Here is a 14539-nt window from a genome sequence, read left to right as displayed (position 1 = left end):
TGGACGCAGCATTGAGCACCTGGAGATTTTAAAGTTCCTCTCGTACCGGAGCCAGAACATGAACAACTTACTTGTTTTAAGGAGGAGATTGAGAAGGAGAAGGACGAGGTTTTTGGTCGTGGTGTTTTGTGGGACAGCGGCAGCGACGTCCGTTGAAAGGAACGTGTGGATGTGGAGACGGAGCCAAGAGTGGTGAGTGGTGATGTGCTTCACTTCAGTGACACGGAGTTCATTAACAATTTTTTCTCCTACTTCAGTGCAGAATAGTGACGTTTGTGTCTTGTTGATAACGTGTAGGTGGATGAATGCACTTTGGCCGTTCAGACTGAAGTCACATGTCAAAAGATCAGATATGTATCGGTTTCAGGAGCACATATCCAAGTGTCCTGGGTCACATTTGATAAAATCTGATCTGTGTCGTTCAGACTGTCATTAAAAGATCAGATACAGGAACATAGGGGCCAAAAAATCGGATTTGGGTCACTTCAGGCTGCAGTCTGATCGCAGCCTAAGAACCGCTGCATAAACCACGTAATCCCCCCGAGTTTGATTGACAACCTAACAGCCAATAGATAAAGAGGAAGTCTTGTTTTCTATTGGCTGATGTTTATCTGGCCTCACTACGTCCACAGTTGATAGATTTTCATTCTTTTTTTTTTTTTGGTCATCATAATTACAAGGCTGCTGCGTCTCTGTAATGATATTTTAAACTTTCACTGACAATTTGAAACTGAAAAAAATAAATAAAAAATCCTCCATACAACCTTTAAGGAAAACTATTCGGCCCATTCAGTACAAACATGAGTCAGTATAGTCACATTTTCTTTGTGTTTTGGTCATTTTTAAGCAGCTTTTCTGGATTTTACCTAAACAAGTGACAATAATGCCTCTCTTTACTGTTGGCAGGGGTCAGATTGGTCAAAAATAGGGACACCTGGGACATTTTTTGTATAAAACTGGGACAATTTTGGGGATTTTGTATAAATCTGCTGGAAAAGGGCTCAAAACTGGGACTGTCCCGGGTAAACAGGGACGTCTGATCACCCTAGTTTAATGCCATACTGTGAAACATTCCAGACAAAGCAAGAATATCTCCATGGAGAAAAGCGTTTGATGGACCCAACACCAGAAACATCACACAATGCACCTTTAAGAATTTGTTTTTTTCGGTTGTGAAACGTGAAAACAGGACTAGTTTACTTTAAATGGTTTACAAAAGAGTAAAAAAATAACTTTTCTAACTCATTCTTGCATCCTAATTATTCACCGCGATGAGTTTAAATGAGCTTTTAACAAAACGATCAGACTAGAGCGGTGTTTTGTTGTTGCGGTAATAACAACAACGAGCATGCTGACAGTACAACCTGACTTCTTGATTCGCAGAGGATAAAAATAACTTTAGAAACAGACAGTACAACAGTTTTGTTTTGACCCAAGGAGCTGATTTTACAAAATATCTGTACTGGGTTTTTTTTTTATCAAACATTCCGCCATTCCGACACACAGGGGAGTTATGAAGATGCGGCGGTGTTCTTTTTGAGACAATATTTCCACAGACTGGTTCAGACCTGGTTTAAACTTGATTTTAGACCTGGTTTAGACCTAGATTTAGTTCTAGTTTAGACCTGGTTTTAGTCCTGATTTCAGTCATGTTTTAGTCCTGGTTTAGACCTGGTTTTAGTCTTGGTTTTAGTCCTGGTTTAGTCCTGGTTTAGTCCTGGTTTTAGTCCTGGTTTAGACCTGGTTTAGACCTGGTTTTAGTCCTAATATTAGTTCTGGTTTAATCCTGGTTTTAGTCCTGGTTTTAGTCCTGGTTTAGTCCTGGTTTAGACCTGGTTTAGACCTGGATTTAGTTCTGATTTTAGACCTGGTTTTAGTTCTGGGTTAGACCTGGTTTTAGTCCTAATATTAGTTCTGGTTTAGTCCTGGTTTTAGTTCTGGTTTAGACCTGGTTTAGACCTGGTTTTAGTCCTAATATTAGTTCTGGTTTAGTCCTGGTTTTAGTTCTGGTTTAGTCCTGGTTTAGTCCTGGTTTTAGTCCTGGTTTAGACCTGGATTTAGTTCTGATTTTAGATCTGGTTTAGTTCTGGTTTAGACCTGGTTTAGACCTGGTTTTACTCCTAATATCAGTTCTGGTTTAGTCCTGGTTTTAGTCCTGGATTTAGTTCTGGTTTAGACCTGGTTTTAGTCCTGATTTCAGTCATGTTTTAGTCCTGGTTTAGACCTGGTTTTAGTCTTGGTTTTAGTCCTGGTTTAGTCCAGGTTTAGTCCTGGTTTTAGCCCTGATTCAGACCTGGTTTAGACCTGGATTTAGTTCTGGTTTTAGTCCTGGTTTAGTCCTGATTTAGTCCTCCTTTAGACCTGCTTTAGACCTGGTTTTGGTCCTGGTTTAGTCCTAGTTTTAGTCCTGGTTCAGAGACACGGCCCACACTTTGTTTACAAGGCAAAAAAGGTGACGCTCCAAACTATGAGTAGATTGTCAGAACGGCAACGAAAGCTTTCGGAACGGGGGCGTGTCGGAATGCCGGAACGTCGAAGCGTCGGTATGTCAAATTAATCACTGAATTTAAAACTTTTATGAAAAACCAGAATTATTTCCTTTTAAACAGTTTGCAGTGACCTTTACTTTACTCTACTCACTTTCGAGCTTCTTAATTACTCACAGCAACACTAGAGTGGAGTTTGGCCGTGACAGCTACAGCTATAACAACAACTAGCATGCTAACGTGCACTTCCTGATCATCGGGCAATAAAGCGTTTTCTAATTAAGACGCAGGCAGCACGCGACGGATATATACACTCTATCTGTACTGGGGTTAATATAAGTGGGAAAGAACCGTGCACGGGTCTTTTTTTTTTTTTTTCATATTCTTAAATTAAAAAATCCAGGTGCTTTTAACAGACGGTGATTTTTTTGTTTTGCAGTTTGTGTCCCGGAGCGGCACAGGGGGCCGGTCATTCGGACTCTTGCAGGAGCGTGGTGTAGAGGGGCGACTGGAGGAAGCGGGGGTAGCAGTCCGTGTCCAGGAGGGAGTAGATCCTCTTCTGGGCCAGGTTCAGGGAGGCGTGGGACGGCGCCTGCAGCAGCTGGATGGTCAAGTCCCGGGTTTTACTGTCCAGGTTCACCTACGAGACGAGAGCAGCAGGGTTAGAAATGATGATGCATACAACACAGAACAATCCGTGTGTCATTCGTTCATTTGTTTTTCAATATAAAACCGAAAATAAGAAAATGAAAAAAAACAGATAATGATTTGTTTTTTCAGTTTTCGATTTTGTGTTTAAATGAAGAATGAAAAAAAAACGAATAATGGCCATTTCCCGTTTACGTGACTTCCGTGACTGCGATGTCGGACTTTTGCACCGCATACGGACTGAACCAGGACTGATCCAGGTCCGGGACCAGAGCAGGACCAGAGCGGGACCAGACCGAGACTAGAGTGGACTCCGAGCTTTGACTCCGAGCCTCCGCAGGGTCCGAGCCTCAGCTTCGAGCTCTGGCCCTGCCGTGGGCTCTGAGCCTCCGGTCTGGTCCAGGGTTTGCAGAGAACATTCTGTATGTGGAGCGCCATCAAAGCGGGATCCCGATCCCTCACTCAACCTCAGTTACGAATTTAACAAGTCAACCCCAAAGCGAAAGGCACCAGCTGTTCCCCAAGAAACACCTTCCACTGCAAAGAGACCAAGACGTGATGTTGCTGTAAAACCACAAGAACAAGAAAGTGCAGCTCAGTCTGTTTGTCTTCTGCACCTCTCGCTTAACAAACGTGATCCTGCTTTGTTGGCGCTTCCACATACAAAATGTTCGCTGCAAACTCGGGATGATTTCTTAGGGAGCCAAAGGTTTCCTTTAACGTCTTTCCTGTGGATCAATCCTGCCCATCGCCTTTGCCTTTCACTATTTTTCAATTCCGTTGGGAAGAGAAACAGTTTGAACAGAGGTTTTCAGTCACACACATCTGATTCACTTTTGCAGTTATGGAGTTCACAAACACATTTCTCGAGCCGTTTTCTGCTGTTAGGATCCAACAACCACAACAATTAACGATGTCTGAATCCCAAAACTAACATATGACAATATCAGAACCAGAAACAAAAGCGATGTGGTTCAAAAGACTTGAAAAGATCGACTTTGTCAATAGACACATCCCACTGGGAAAACAAACATGGAGGTTTGATACTCAATTTTTCAGAAAATCTAGTATGCATTGTTCAATGACTGGAAGTCCGAGATTCTTGATACATGTATACTCTATCCAGTTATTTTAATAGATCCATGAATTCCTCTCCTTGATTCTGCATTAAATGTGTGAGGAAGCCCCGCCCACAGAGGAGACACAGCGAGGAGAGAGGATCTAAACTCCTCACTGAGACCAATAACATTTGATTCTTTTCCCTGACGTCTGCTCCTTGAAGACTCCCTCGGGTTTAATCCTTCATTCCGAGGTTTTCTTTGGGACACGGCTTAATACGACACATTTGATCGACAGCTGAAAAGTGGAGTATCGAGGAGAGGAATCAAGGAGAAGGAAGCGAGGAAAGAGAAATGAGACAGGACCATACAGTGTGGAAAACGGTGTCGTGAGTCTATAATCTATACGGGTTCGACTTTCTTAAACGATTTCCACGTTATTCAGATTTTTGGCGATCGATTTTTGGACTCGTGTATCCGTGGAGACCAACGTGTGACAGCTCCAGGCCCAGTCACGGGTCAGAGGTGTTTGTTTTGCGTTACATTAGATTACGCTCTGCTCTTTTCCACGACACGTTTCTATAAAAAGACAAATTAAAGGAAATGCAGTTTGCTCCACAGTCCCTGAACCCCGCGGCCGCTTCAGAGACACAAGACGACGTGTTCTTAGAAAGAGCAGCCCGCGTGAGTTTGGGGAAGACTTTTAATTAGAATACAATGTCATGTTTTTTTTAAGTGAGAGCCAGATCTGTGGAGAGGCAAGCACGCTCACAATAACAACTCCATACATTTCAGGGTTAATTTTCAGCAATAAAAACACTTGAATATTAGAATAAACGACACAACAGTTGGACATTTTGTGCTTTTTAATTTCAAGACTGATCTAAAATGACTTAATAAAAGAAACAAATCTGCTGTCCAAAAGGAGCTTGTTCTGGTTCAAGTCCTGGTTTAGTCCTGATTTTTGTTCTGGTTTAGACCTGGTTTAAATCCTGGTTTAGACCTGGTTTAGTCCTGGTTTTAATCCTTATTTCACTCCTCTTTTAGTTCTGGTTTGGTCCTGGTTATAGCTCTAGTTTAAGTCCTGGTTTAGTCCTTGTTTAGACCTGGTTTAGTCCTGGTTTAGACCTGGTATTAGACCTGATTTCAGTTCTTGTTTAGTCCTTGTTTAGACCTGGTTTTTAGACCTGGTTTTAGTTCTGGTTTAGACCTGGTATTAGACCTGATTTCAGTTCTTGTTTAGTCCTTGTTTAGACCTGGTTTTTAGACCTGGTTTTAGTTCTGGTTTAGACCTGGTTTTAGTCCTGATTTCAGTCCCGTTTTAGTTTTGGTTTAGTCTTGGTGTTAGTTCTAGTTTAAGTCCTGGTTTAATCCTGGTTTTAAATCTGGTTTTAGTCCTGATTTCAGTCCTGTTTTAGTCCTGTTTTAGTCCTGGTTTAGTCCTGGTTTTAGTCCTGGTTTTTAGTCCTGTTTAGTCTGTTTAGTCCTGTTTTAGTTCCGTTTTAGTCCTGGTTTTAGTCCTGGTTTAGTCCTGTTTTAGTCCTGGTTTTAGTCCTGGTTTTAGTCCTGGTTTTAGTCTTGGTTTTAGTCCTGGTTTTAGTCTTGATTTCAGTCCTGTTTTAGTTCCGTTTTAGTCCTGTTTTAGTCCTGGTTTAGACCTGATTTCAGTTCTTGTTTAGTCCTTGTTTGACCTGGTTTTTAGACTTGGTTTTAGTTCTGGTTCAGACCTGGTTTTAGTCCTGATTTCAGTCCCATTTTAGTTCTGGTTTAGTCTTGGTTTTAGTCCTGGTTCTGGTCTAATAGGAGCTGACGTCTCTGTAAATGTCATCACAACAAAGAGTCACGCAGCTGTCGGCGCCTCCCATGGACACGTGCACATCACACCAGCGAGCAGCATCTGTGCCAAAATAATTAAGTGACGCTGCTGAATTCTACGTGTATCTCTTTTTTTTTTGTGATTTGTAATTTATTGTTCTTTCCATCAAAGGATTTTTCGGACTATAAAGTGCACCAGATTATAAAGTGAGATATCAATAATGTTGAATTCTCTCGTCTATTTTCATACATAAATTGCACCAGATTATAAGGCACATTAAGTGAAACAAACGGCAGATGATCCCCGGCGTTTCTGTTTTCTCTGTTTTGGTGAATGTGGATTATAAATGTGAATGTGGGTGGGGTTTTTTTTATTCCTACGAGGACGACTCAAATATACATTGAGTAATAATGTGTTTAATGCAGCTTTGAGCACATTTGTTTACGTTTTACAGAAACGAAACTTAAACCACATGGCTCATTTGCATAAACTATAAGCACTGAAAAAACAGCTCGTTCCTTGTGCGCTGATGTGGTTCAGTTTCTGTCGGACTAAAGGACACGACTCAGTGGAATATGAGTGTTCTTTCTGTGACAGAGGGGTGTTCTGCTGATTGTGAGTTTGTTCTGTGCTTCTATCACCTTGGAGATGGTTCATGTTAAACTTTTCAGAGATTATACGTCTGCAGGTCGTACCATAGACCGTATATATATGAATGGACAAATATTCTCTGTAGTATTTCACTGATAAATGTCATAAATGCCGACGCAGAACTATACTTCGCCCCTTTACTCCGTGAGGCTTCTGACTTCTGCAGCTGTAACGTTCCGACAATCCCGTGTGTCCTTGTAGTTTACCAAAGTCGTACTAAAATATTTTAACAGATTTTTGAGTGCCGTGTAGCACACAAAATCAGTTCGAGGTCAGTAAACACAACCAGAATTAATACATAAGACGCACTGTCGATTTTTGAGAAAATGAAAGGATTTTAAGTGCACCTTATAGGCCAAAAAATACGGTACCCCAACATGCATGAATCATTTTAAATACAACTTCGAGAGAGTAAATAAGAAGGAAACTACTACATAACGGTGAAAAGCTCTGAAAAGTCGATTTTACATAATAGATCTGCTTTAAGCTTTTATTTAACGTCCATTTCTAACTTCAAATAAAACAAAAAATGTCACGTCTCCACCCAGACGTGAAGTCGTAGATTATATAACCTTTAAGAAAACCACAAAGCATCACGACCTAACCTCCCTCTGCGCACGCCGAGGTCAAAGATCACGCACCGGGCTTCGTCTACGCCACAGTGGATTTCTCAGACCGCGGCCGCTGCCTTCGTGACATTTACCGTTGCCCCGGAGTTTACACAGCCCGCCCCGTCGACCAATCAGAACCCCAAACGTCACGTGAGCGCAGAGAATCCACGCCGGGGCACATGTGGAGCCAGAGCCCGTCTAAAGAGTTCACAGGGAAACGTTCTGAGGACCAGCTGATCCAACCATTTCAATTCATTTTGCTGTCATGTTTTTGAATGATAAGACGCGTAAAAGAAATGTCAAGCTATAAAAAAATACATATATATGCAGTTTAAAGATGGAAATTACACGTGCTGGTTCTTGCGTGCGCCGTTCTTGTAATAAATGAAAACAAATAAAATGGTACAGAAGGCGAGGCGGACTCAAAACAAAGCATTTTCAGATGGATAATGTTCGCTCCTGCATTTGTCTCTTAATATTTGGTGTTTGTTTTAGTTTTAAAAAAAGGTCCCAGCCTGCGTTTCCGACATGCCGCTGTTTAGACATTGACGGCTAATTGTTGGAGTAAAGGTGTAAACATAATTTTTCAAGTGTCCCACTGCTCCAGTTTAATAGCAGCACTTTACTATTTTTCAAACATTCCGCTTTTCCGACATGATTAATATTAATGCCACAGCCTATTGTACTTTGCTCTCCCACATATCACAAGATGCTTGATCAGAGAAAACTTTGGCCACAGACGATATCAGTAGGTGGGAAAATGTACTAACTGAGCCGTGAGAAATAGTCAGGCATTTTAAAAAAGAGCATAAGTCCAAAAGATAATTTTTATTTCAGTTTATTTCAAATAACACCAATCAAAAAACAGTCTCAGTGCCTATGTTTTAATTTTGATATTTTATTCTCTCTGGTTTATTTGCCCTGGAAGTTCTGTTGTTGGAGGCCTTACCTGAAAAATTATTGCAGTTTTGTGGACAAACATGTTCTTTTCTTTTATAGCGAAATGTTTACTTTCACATCTTAGAAAGTCATGGTTGAACTCAAGTCCCGGGGTTTCAAAATCTAAGTAAATATATAAATATTATTTATATAGCGCTTTTCACAGATGTTTTTTGTCACAAAGACGCTTTACATGGTAAAATGGTAAATGGTAAATGGTCACATTTTTCTATAGCTCTTTTCCACCTTCAAGGCACTCAAAGCTCTTTACAACAAGGAACCACTCACCCATTCACACACCAGTGTACGCAGACACTGTGGGCAAGGTGGGTTAAGTGTCTTGCCCAAGGACACAACGACAGCATTCATCTGTGGGAGCTGGAATCACATCAGCCAACCTGTGGGTCAGTGGATCTGACCGCTCAACCTGTGATGTTTATGTTGAGAACTGGATTCGAACCACCAACCTTCAGATCAGTGGGCGAATGCTCCACCAACTGAGCTACTGCCACATAGAACATTATTCAGCATTATTCATTCACTCTGTACCTGGTGATGGTAAACTACTGTTGTAGCCACAGCTGCCCTGACAGAAGCACGGCTGCCATGTCTATCGGCGCCAACGGTCCCTCCGACCACCAACATCACTCACGCACACACACCACTTTCACACTAGTGGTGTGGGTGAAGTGTCACTAGCACCAGTGCTGATTTCCACCTGTCGTCCCTGGACAGGTTCATTGACTGATTGTATTTAACTGACCTTGACTATCAACTGTTCTTGGAGACCTGTAGCATGTTTTGGGTTGATGGGGGAAACCGGAGCACCCGGAGGAAACTCATCCAGACATGGGAAGAAACATGTAAACTCCACACAGAAAGGCCACCATGCCGCCAATTCAAGTCAATAGGCCGAGCTCGATGGTGCATATCTCTAGATTCGCCTTTAGCTCTGCGAGGTACTTCCGGTGGCTGTGTTCTGATCGAGCACATGCAGTAGAGGTCTGATTTTTTGAGAAAAAGTTTATGATCTAAAAATAGGTCAAAATCGCCGAAAGTTGTAGGTGCCCTGTCAGCTGAACACGAGCAGTTTGTGATTACATTGTGCTCTATGAAAAAAAAAACCCTCTCTCAGCCCAGGGGATTTTTCCTCTGAAGCACCAGTGAGTGTCACTACGCCAACTGGAAGCAACGACAAGCAGCGACACACTATCCAGTTATTTTAATAGATCCATGGTTGAACTCCATGATGAGAAACAGGACGCAGCGATAAACTCTCCTTTGTTCAATGGACACTGAATTCACACACGGCACTGAGCAGCAGAACTTCCAGAGCAAACAAACCAGAGAATAAAATATAAAAATTAAAATAGGCACAATGATTGTTTTTTGATTGTCATTTGAAATAAACCTTCATCAGTTTTTTGTTTGACCCTAAAACGTAATAATGAAATAACAAATTGTTTTCCCATTTAATTGTTTTTCATTCTTAATTGAAATTCAAAAGAACGGATGGTACATGGACCAAGTGTGTCCGTGTGTTTGGGGAGAATTTGTGGGTTAGGAGTGGGAGCTTTACGTTTGTTTTAGGTATTGTTTTATGCTTTTGTGTCCTGTTTTTTGTTTAATCCATTGTCTTACAAAAACCTTACAAATATATTTGGTTTTCTATGTGCAAACATTGTCAGTCACAGCTCAGAGATTCATTATCAGACTGTTAAAACTGTAAACCCCTCTGCTTTTTAAAAATGTCCCTGTGAACACCTGAAACAATCTGGTGAACAGCTGCATGGTGGGTTCAGCCTGTGGCCTGTTTGTGGCTCTGCTTTTGTCCTCCACATGTGTCATAAGCTCTGTGTGTGTGTTCGTGTGTGTGTTTGTGCGTTTGTGTGTGTTTGTGTGCGTGTGTGTGTGGGTGGAGCATCACTGAGAGGCTATTATGATAATGTTAACGCTGCCACGGAGACCGGGCGCTTCAGAGATGCATCCGAGATCTGAGGAAACCGTCTGGTCACAGCTCAGAGCCTGTGCCAAGAACGATATGTACATATAAACAAACGTGCAAACGCTCTGGGAGGTTCTACATGCTGAGTATCGACAGTATTTACCATCATAGACATTCACGCACGAGTTATTCTCTAACCCTGCCGATGCAACTCAGAGTTACTTCAATTCGAACCTTCCATCAACATACAAATGAATCCCCATGTTGTATTCTTTAACATACGATTTCCCATGTCTGCCTGGAATGTTCCACAGTGGCCATGATGTTTTTTAATTCCAAATTCAGTAGTTTGGAATTAAAATATTCTCGTTCACGTTAAAATATTCTCCTTTTGCTCAACGTCTTGGGAAGGAAGGGTTCTGATAGGACCGAGATACGAGTGTATTTACGTCGACCAGAAGAAAACACACACTTCAGCTGCTACCGACTTTTGTCATCTCGGTTTGTCGTTACACCACGGACACAAACATGATCCAAACTTTTTCCGCAGTGGTGCCGATGATAATTGCACAGCAGCTGGAGAATTCCAGTTTTCAAGTTATATCTTTTATATATAGTATGTTGGACATTTTTACACATAAAATATCTCTATGTCTATACATATTTTGTGTGTGATATTAGAGACAGTACAAACAGACATTTGGACTTGACGGGATAGGGAGTGCTTACATGAAAGGGACAGTCTGGTATTTTGGACTTAGGAGCTCATTTCCTCGTGAGGAATCCTCATTTCCTCGTTAAAAAAGTGTCTCCACACGTCTCCAACACTCTGGACCACTAGGAAATGAGGTCCTATGTCCAAACTTCCGGACTGTCCCTTTAAAGTTTGAAGGGGTGATGAGACAATAAGAATGGCAGCAGTAGCCCGGTTGGTAGAGCGGTTGTCCTGATTCGAAGGTTGGCGGTTCGAGTCCTGTTCTCATCATTGTTTGAACGGTCAGATCCACAGGTTGGCAGTGCGACCTCCTCGCCCCCAGTGTCTGTGTACACTGCTGTATGAATGTATGTGTGAATGTGTGAGTGACCCATTGCACTTGTAAAGTGCTTTGAGTTTCACTTTGTAGAAACAGTCTGATCTCGCAGCATTAGGATTCGTTTGTTCAACGGTAGGTGGGTACTTTTGTAATTTAACCAATCGCTGCTATTTGGCCGTGATGTATTTAATGCGCCACTAACGGGGTTAACTGGTATATTAAGCTTTTTCCCAAATCCCGTAGGAAGAAGGACAAGGACGTCTTTCCCCTTGATAAAATTCACCAAACATTCTTTTTATTCCAGCTTTAAATCCTCGATCTCGGGAATCATTGCCAACACTGAATATATGACTCTTTGCTGAACTTGCACTTCCGGGGTTCTTGTAAACCATCTAGTGTATTCCGATTCCTGATCTAGTCGCTGGAGAGAAATGAAATTGAGCGACAGCACTAGATGGCACCAGCCTGGGTAGGTTTAAGCGCCTTGAAGGTGGAAAAGCACTATATAAAAATGGGACCATTTACTGTTCTTTTTCATTACTTACCTTCTCACACACACACACACACACACACACACACACACATTCCCACATAAGAACAGAAGAGATTTAAAAAGGAAAGGGTGGGAGAGAAAACAAAACAAAAAATAAAGAAAACTGAAAAAAATAATCATTCTTGTAATTAATGATGTTTTTCCATGCCTATAAATTACAAATTAAGATTCAAAGAAAGGTTTTGTCATGAAGACAGTTTCTCTTGACACTGTTTTGTTCCGTTCGCCTGCAGAATCTCACCTTTTTACGAGTCTTATAAACCAGCTGTGACGCCCATTAACACAGATACTGAAATCATACACCCACAAGAGACGTCTTCCAATCAAAACATCACTCCACTACTTCATGAAGTACTTTTTCCAATTACCCTCAATGCTGCGCTAATCACTTTCCTATAGGCTGCAGATAATTAGCCTGGATTAGTGTTGGGTCACCAGGAGGCCTATGTCCATTAAACGATCTTATTATAAAGCAGTAAATTGTGAGAGAAATGTAGAAATGTGAAGTGCTTCTTTGCTCCGGTTCTGACAATTACAAGAGCAGAACAAATCCAACCTGAAATTAGAATCCACAATATATAGAAACACGTATCATCTAGTCATGGTTAGTGAAATAATACGCTTGGAAAATGTGGCATTGTGGGTAAGAACTTTCAAGTCACGATGAGCACGGGGAGAATTAATAATGTCCAAATTGCTGTTTTTCTGCAGCTTTTTGACTTAACTTTTCATAAAAACAGATTTCCAAGAGTTGATAAAATGTTATTATGATCACGACTGAACCTGAGCTGCCAGCGCCTGGTTTTGAAATTAAGAATAAATCTGCATCACAATTGTTATGAGTAAAAGTGCTGTTTGATTTGAATCTGTTTATCTTGCAACTGAGGAATTAGTTGGGTCATGATTATGTATTTAGTCATCATCATCATCATCATCATCATCATCTCATCATCATGGTCCATTTTTAAAACAGACAAGGACAGTGACAATACTAAACAATAAACACTGATGTTTTTAAAAGACAACCACACCAGTGTCTCGTACCGTATTGCACTGAATCTCATATTTGTGAGTGACATTATTATTTCATTGTCTGATTTGTTCAGTCTGCAGATAAAACTGTACATTAAAATTCTTAGTGCAGCTTGCAAAGTGTTCACTCGTGCAGTAACAAACATCTCAGTCGCTCTAGTCCATCGTGGCCTCCTCAAAAGCACCGGCACTGTCAGCATCTGCAGTCTTTGTAAACTGTTTTTTTTATATAATTACTCCAGAGGTGGGCTGTGTACATCGGTGTACAATATGATTTAATCCAGGAGTGTCAAATTCATTTTGGTCCGGGGGCCTTATCCAGCCTATTTTTATCTCAAAGGGGCCGGATCAGAAAACTCATGTCATATAAACCCCAAAAATAACAATAAGTTCAAATATTTGTGCAGAGAAACACAAATCTATTACAGAAATATTTTTTTATTGATGAACTCTTTCTTTTACAAAATATTATAATATTATGAACAACCTGAAACTAAGAAAAATACAATTTCAACACAAAGTTTTAACATGAACTTGTTTGCAAATAGGAATAAGTCAATTTTTCTTGGAAAATCCTGCACTCAGCGTCGACTTTTCTCATTTTTGACATTTTGCTGATGAAGGTGTCACGGTCAACAGTCAAAACGAAAATAAAGGAGGATGTACCAACAGACGAGAGAGCAACACAGGACCTCAGTCTGCTGTACATCTCCACTTAAAAGTCACGGGCCACTCATTTGAGGACAGCGAGGTACAGATTTTAGCCAGAGAAAAGAACTGGTTTGAGAGGGGAGTGAAAGAAGCCATTTTTGTTAAGAAAGAGAATCCTTCTCTAAACAGAAATGGAGGTCTCAGACACCATCTATTTATCTATTTACCGTATTTTCCAGGCTATTAGACGCACTCTTAAGCCTCCAACCCCATCAAAAAACGATCACACGTCCCACAATCCAGAACGCCCCATACACGAATCCACTCGGGTGTCCCAGCACAACTTCAGTGTGCAGAACACACAAACACACACGGAGCAGACAGCGACCGCACAGCGAAAAACACCCACAGACACACTCATCACTCCACGCCGACGAGGAACGGAATGGAGGAAAGAACCGAAAAAGCGAGTGCAATGTGCCACTTCTAGACACGACTGAACAACTGAGTCACTGCGAACACACCAAACAAAGTCCCACTGACCCATCCAACTATTGTGTTTCGTTTAAAGTCCGGAGCGGTTTATTTGTGAAAAAAGTTCGAAAATAGACCATTTAATGACAGTGTGCCTTATAATCCAGAGCGCCTAATAGCCCATAAAATATGGTACAACTCCATCCTCAAACCTATTTCAAAACAAACAAGAGAACAACAGGTGCAGCCAGGTCAGGTCCAGAGGTGTGGAAGCTCCATTATGGCCATGAATTGTTATGATATTTAGACCCCTACACCCTGCACAGGTCAACAGGCCCAACTAACAAACAGAAAATGTAAACAAGTGTGTGTTAGTTTCAGTGTAGTTAGCTCCTCCCTGCAGACAGACATAAGGAAGTGTCCACCAGCGTCTGACCAGAACTGAAGAAGCAGCATTGAATGAGCTGAGAAACGTCTTCAACCAAACCAACTTTTGTCCAGTCGACAAACTGAATTTACTCCTCGCCGCGTTAAATAAAGTTTGACTGACTTATCCAACTGTTGTGTTTCGTTCGTCGTCCGGTGCGGTTTATATGTGAAAAAGTTCAAAAATAGACCATTCAATGACAGTGCGCCTTATA

The 14539-nt window shown here is 41.3% G+C and overlaps 1 protein-coding gene across 7 annotated transcripts in view; it reads right to left on the bottom strand.

Annotated features, from left to right (window-relative positions):
* Window positions 1–263: 263 nt before the first annotated feature.
* si:ch211-152p11.4 (regulator of G-protein signaling 3) overlaps window positions 264–14539 on the bottom strand; it is a 79840-nt gene continuing 65564 nt past the window's right edge. For 3 of the 7 annotated variants that reach the window (XM_055157020.1, XM_055157019.1, XM_055157021.1), the window contains one exon: window positions 264–3126. In XM_055157020.1, the coding sequence (XP_055012995.1) occupies window positions 2956–3126 (171 nt within the window). In that variant the 3' untranslated portion in view covers window positions 264–2955. The remainder of the gene's footprint in view (window positions 3127–14539) is intronic. The other 4 variants (XR_008632692.1, XR_008632694.1, XR_008632693.1 and 1 more) reach the window with 4 other exon arrangements.

Source organism: Boleophthalmus pectinirostris, unplaced genomic scaffold (assembly GCF_026225935.1).
Source record: "Boleophthalmus pectinirostris isolate CB_2022bp ecotype Guang Dong unplaced genomic scaffold, ASM2622593v1 HiC_scaffold_21, whole genome shotgun sequence".
NCBI classification, from domain to species: domain Eukaryota; kingdom Metazoa; phylum Chordata; class Actinopteri; order Gobiiformes; family Gobiidae; genus Boleophthalmus; species Boleophthalmus pectinirostris.
The sequence above is the reverse complement of the archived record's forward strand: the minus strand, read 5'-3'. Positions and strand labels throughout refer to the sequence as shown.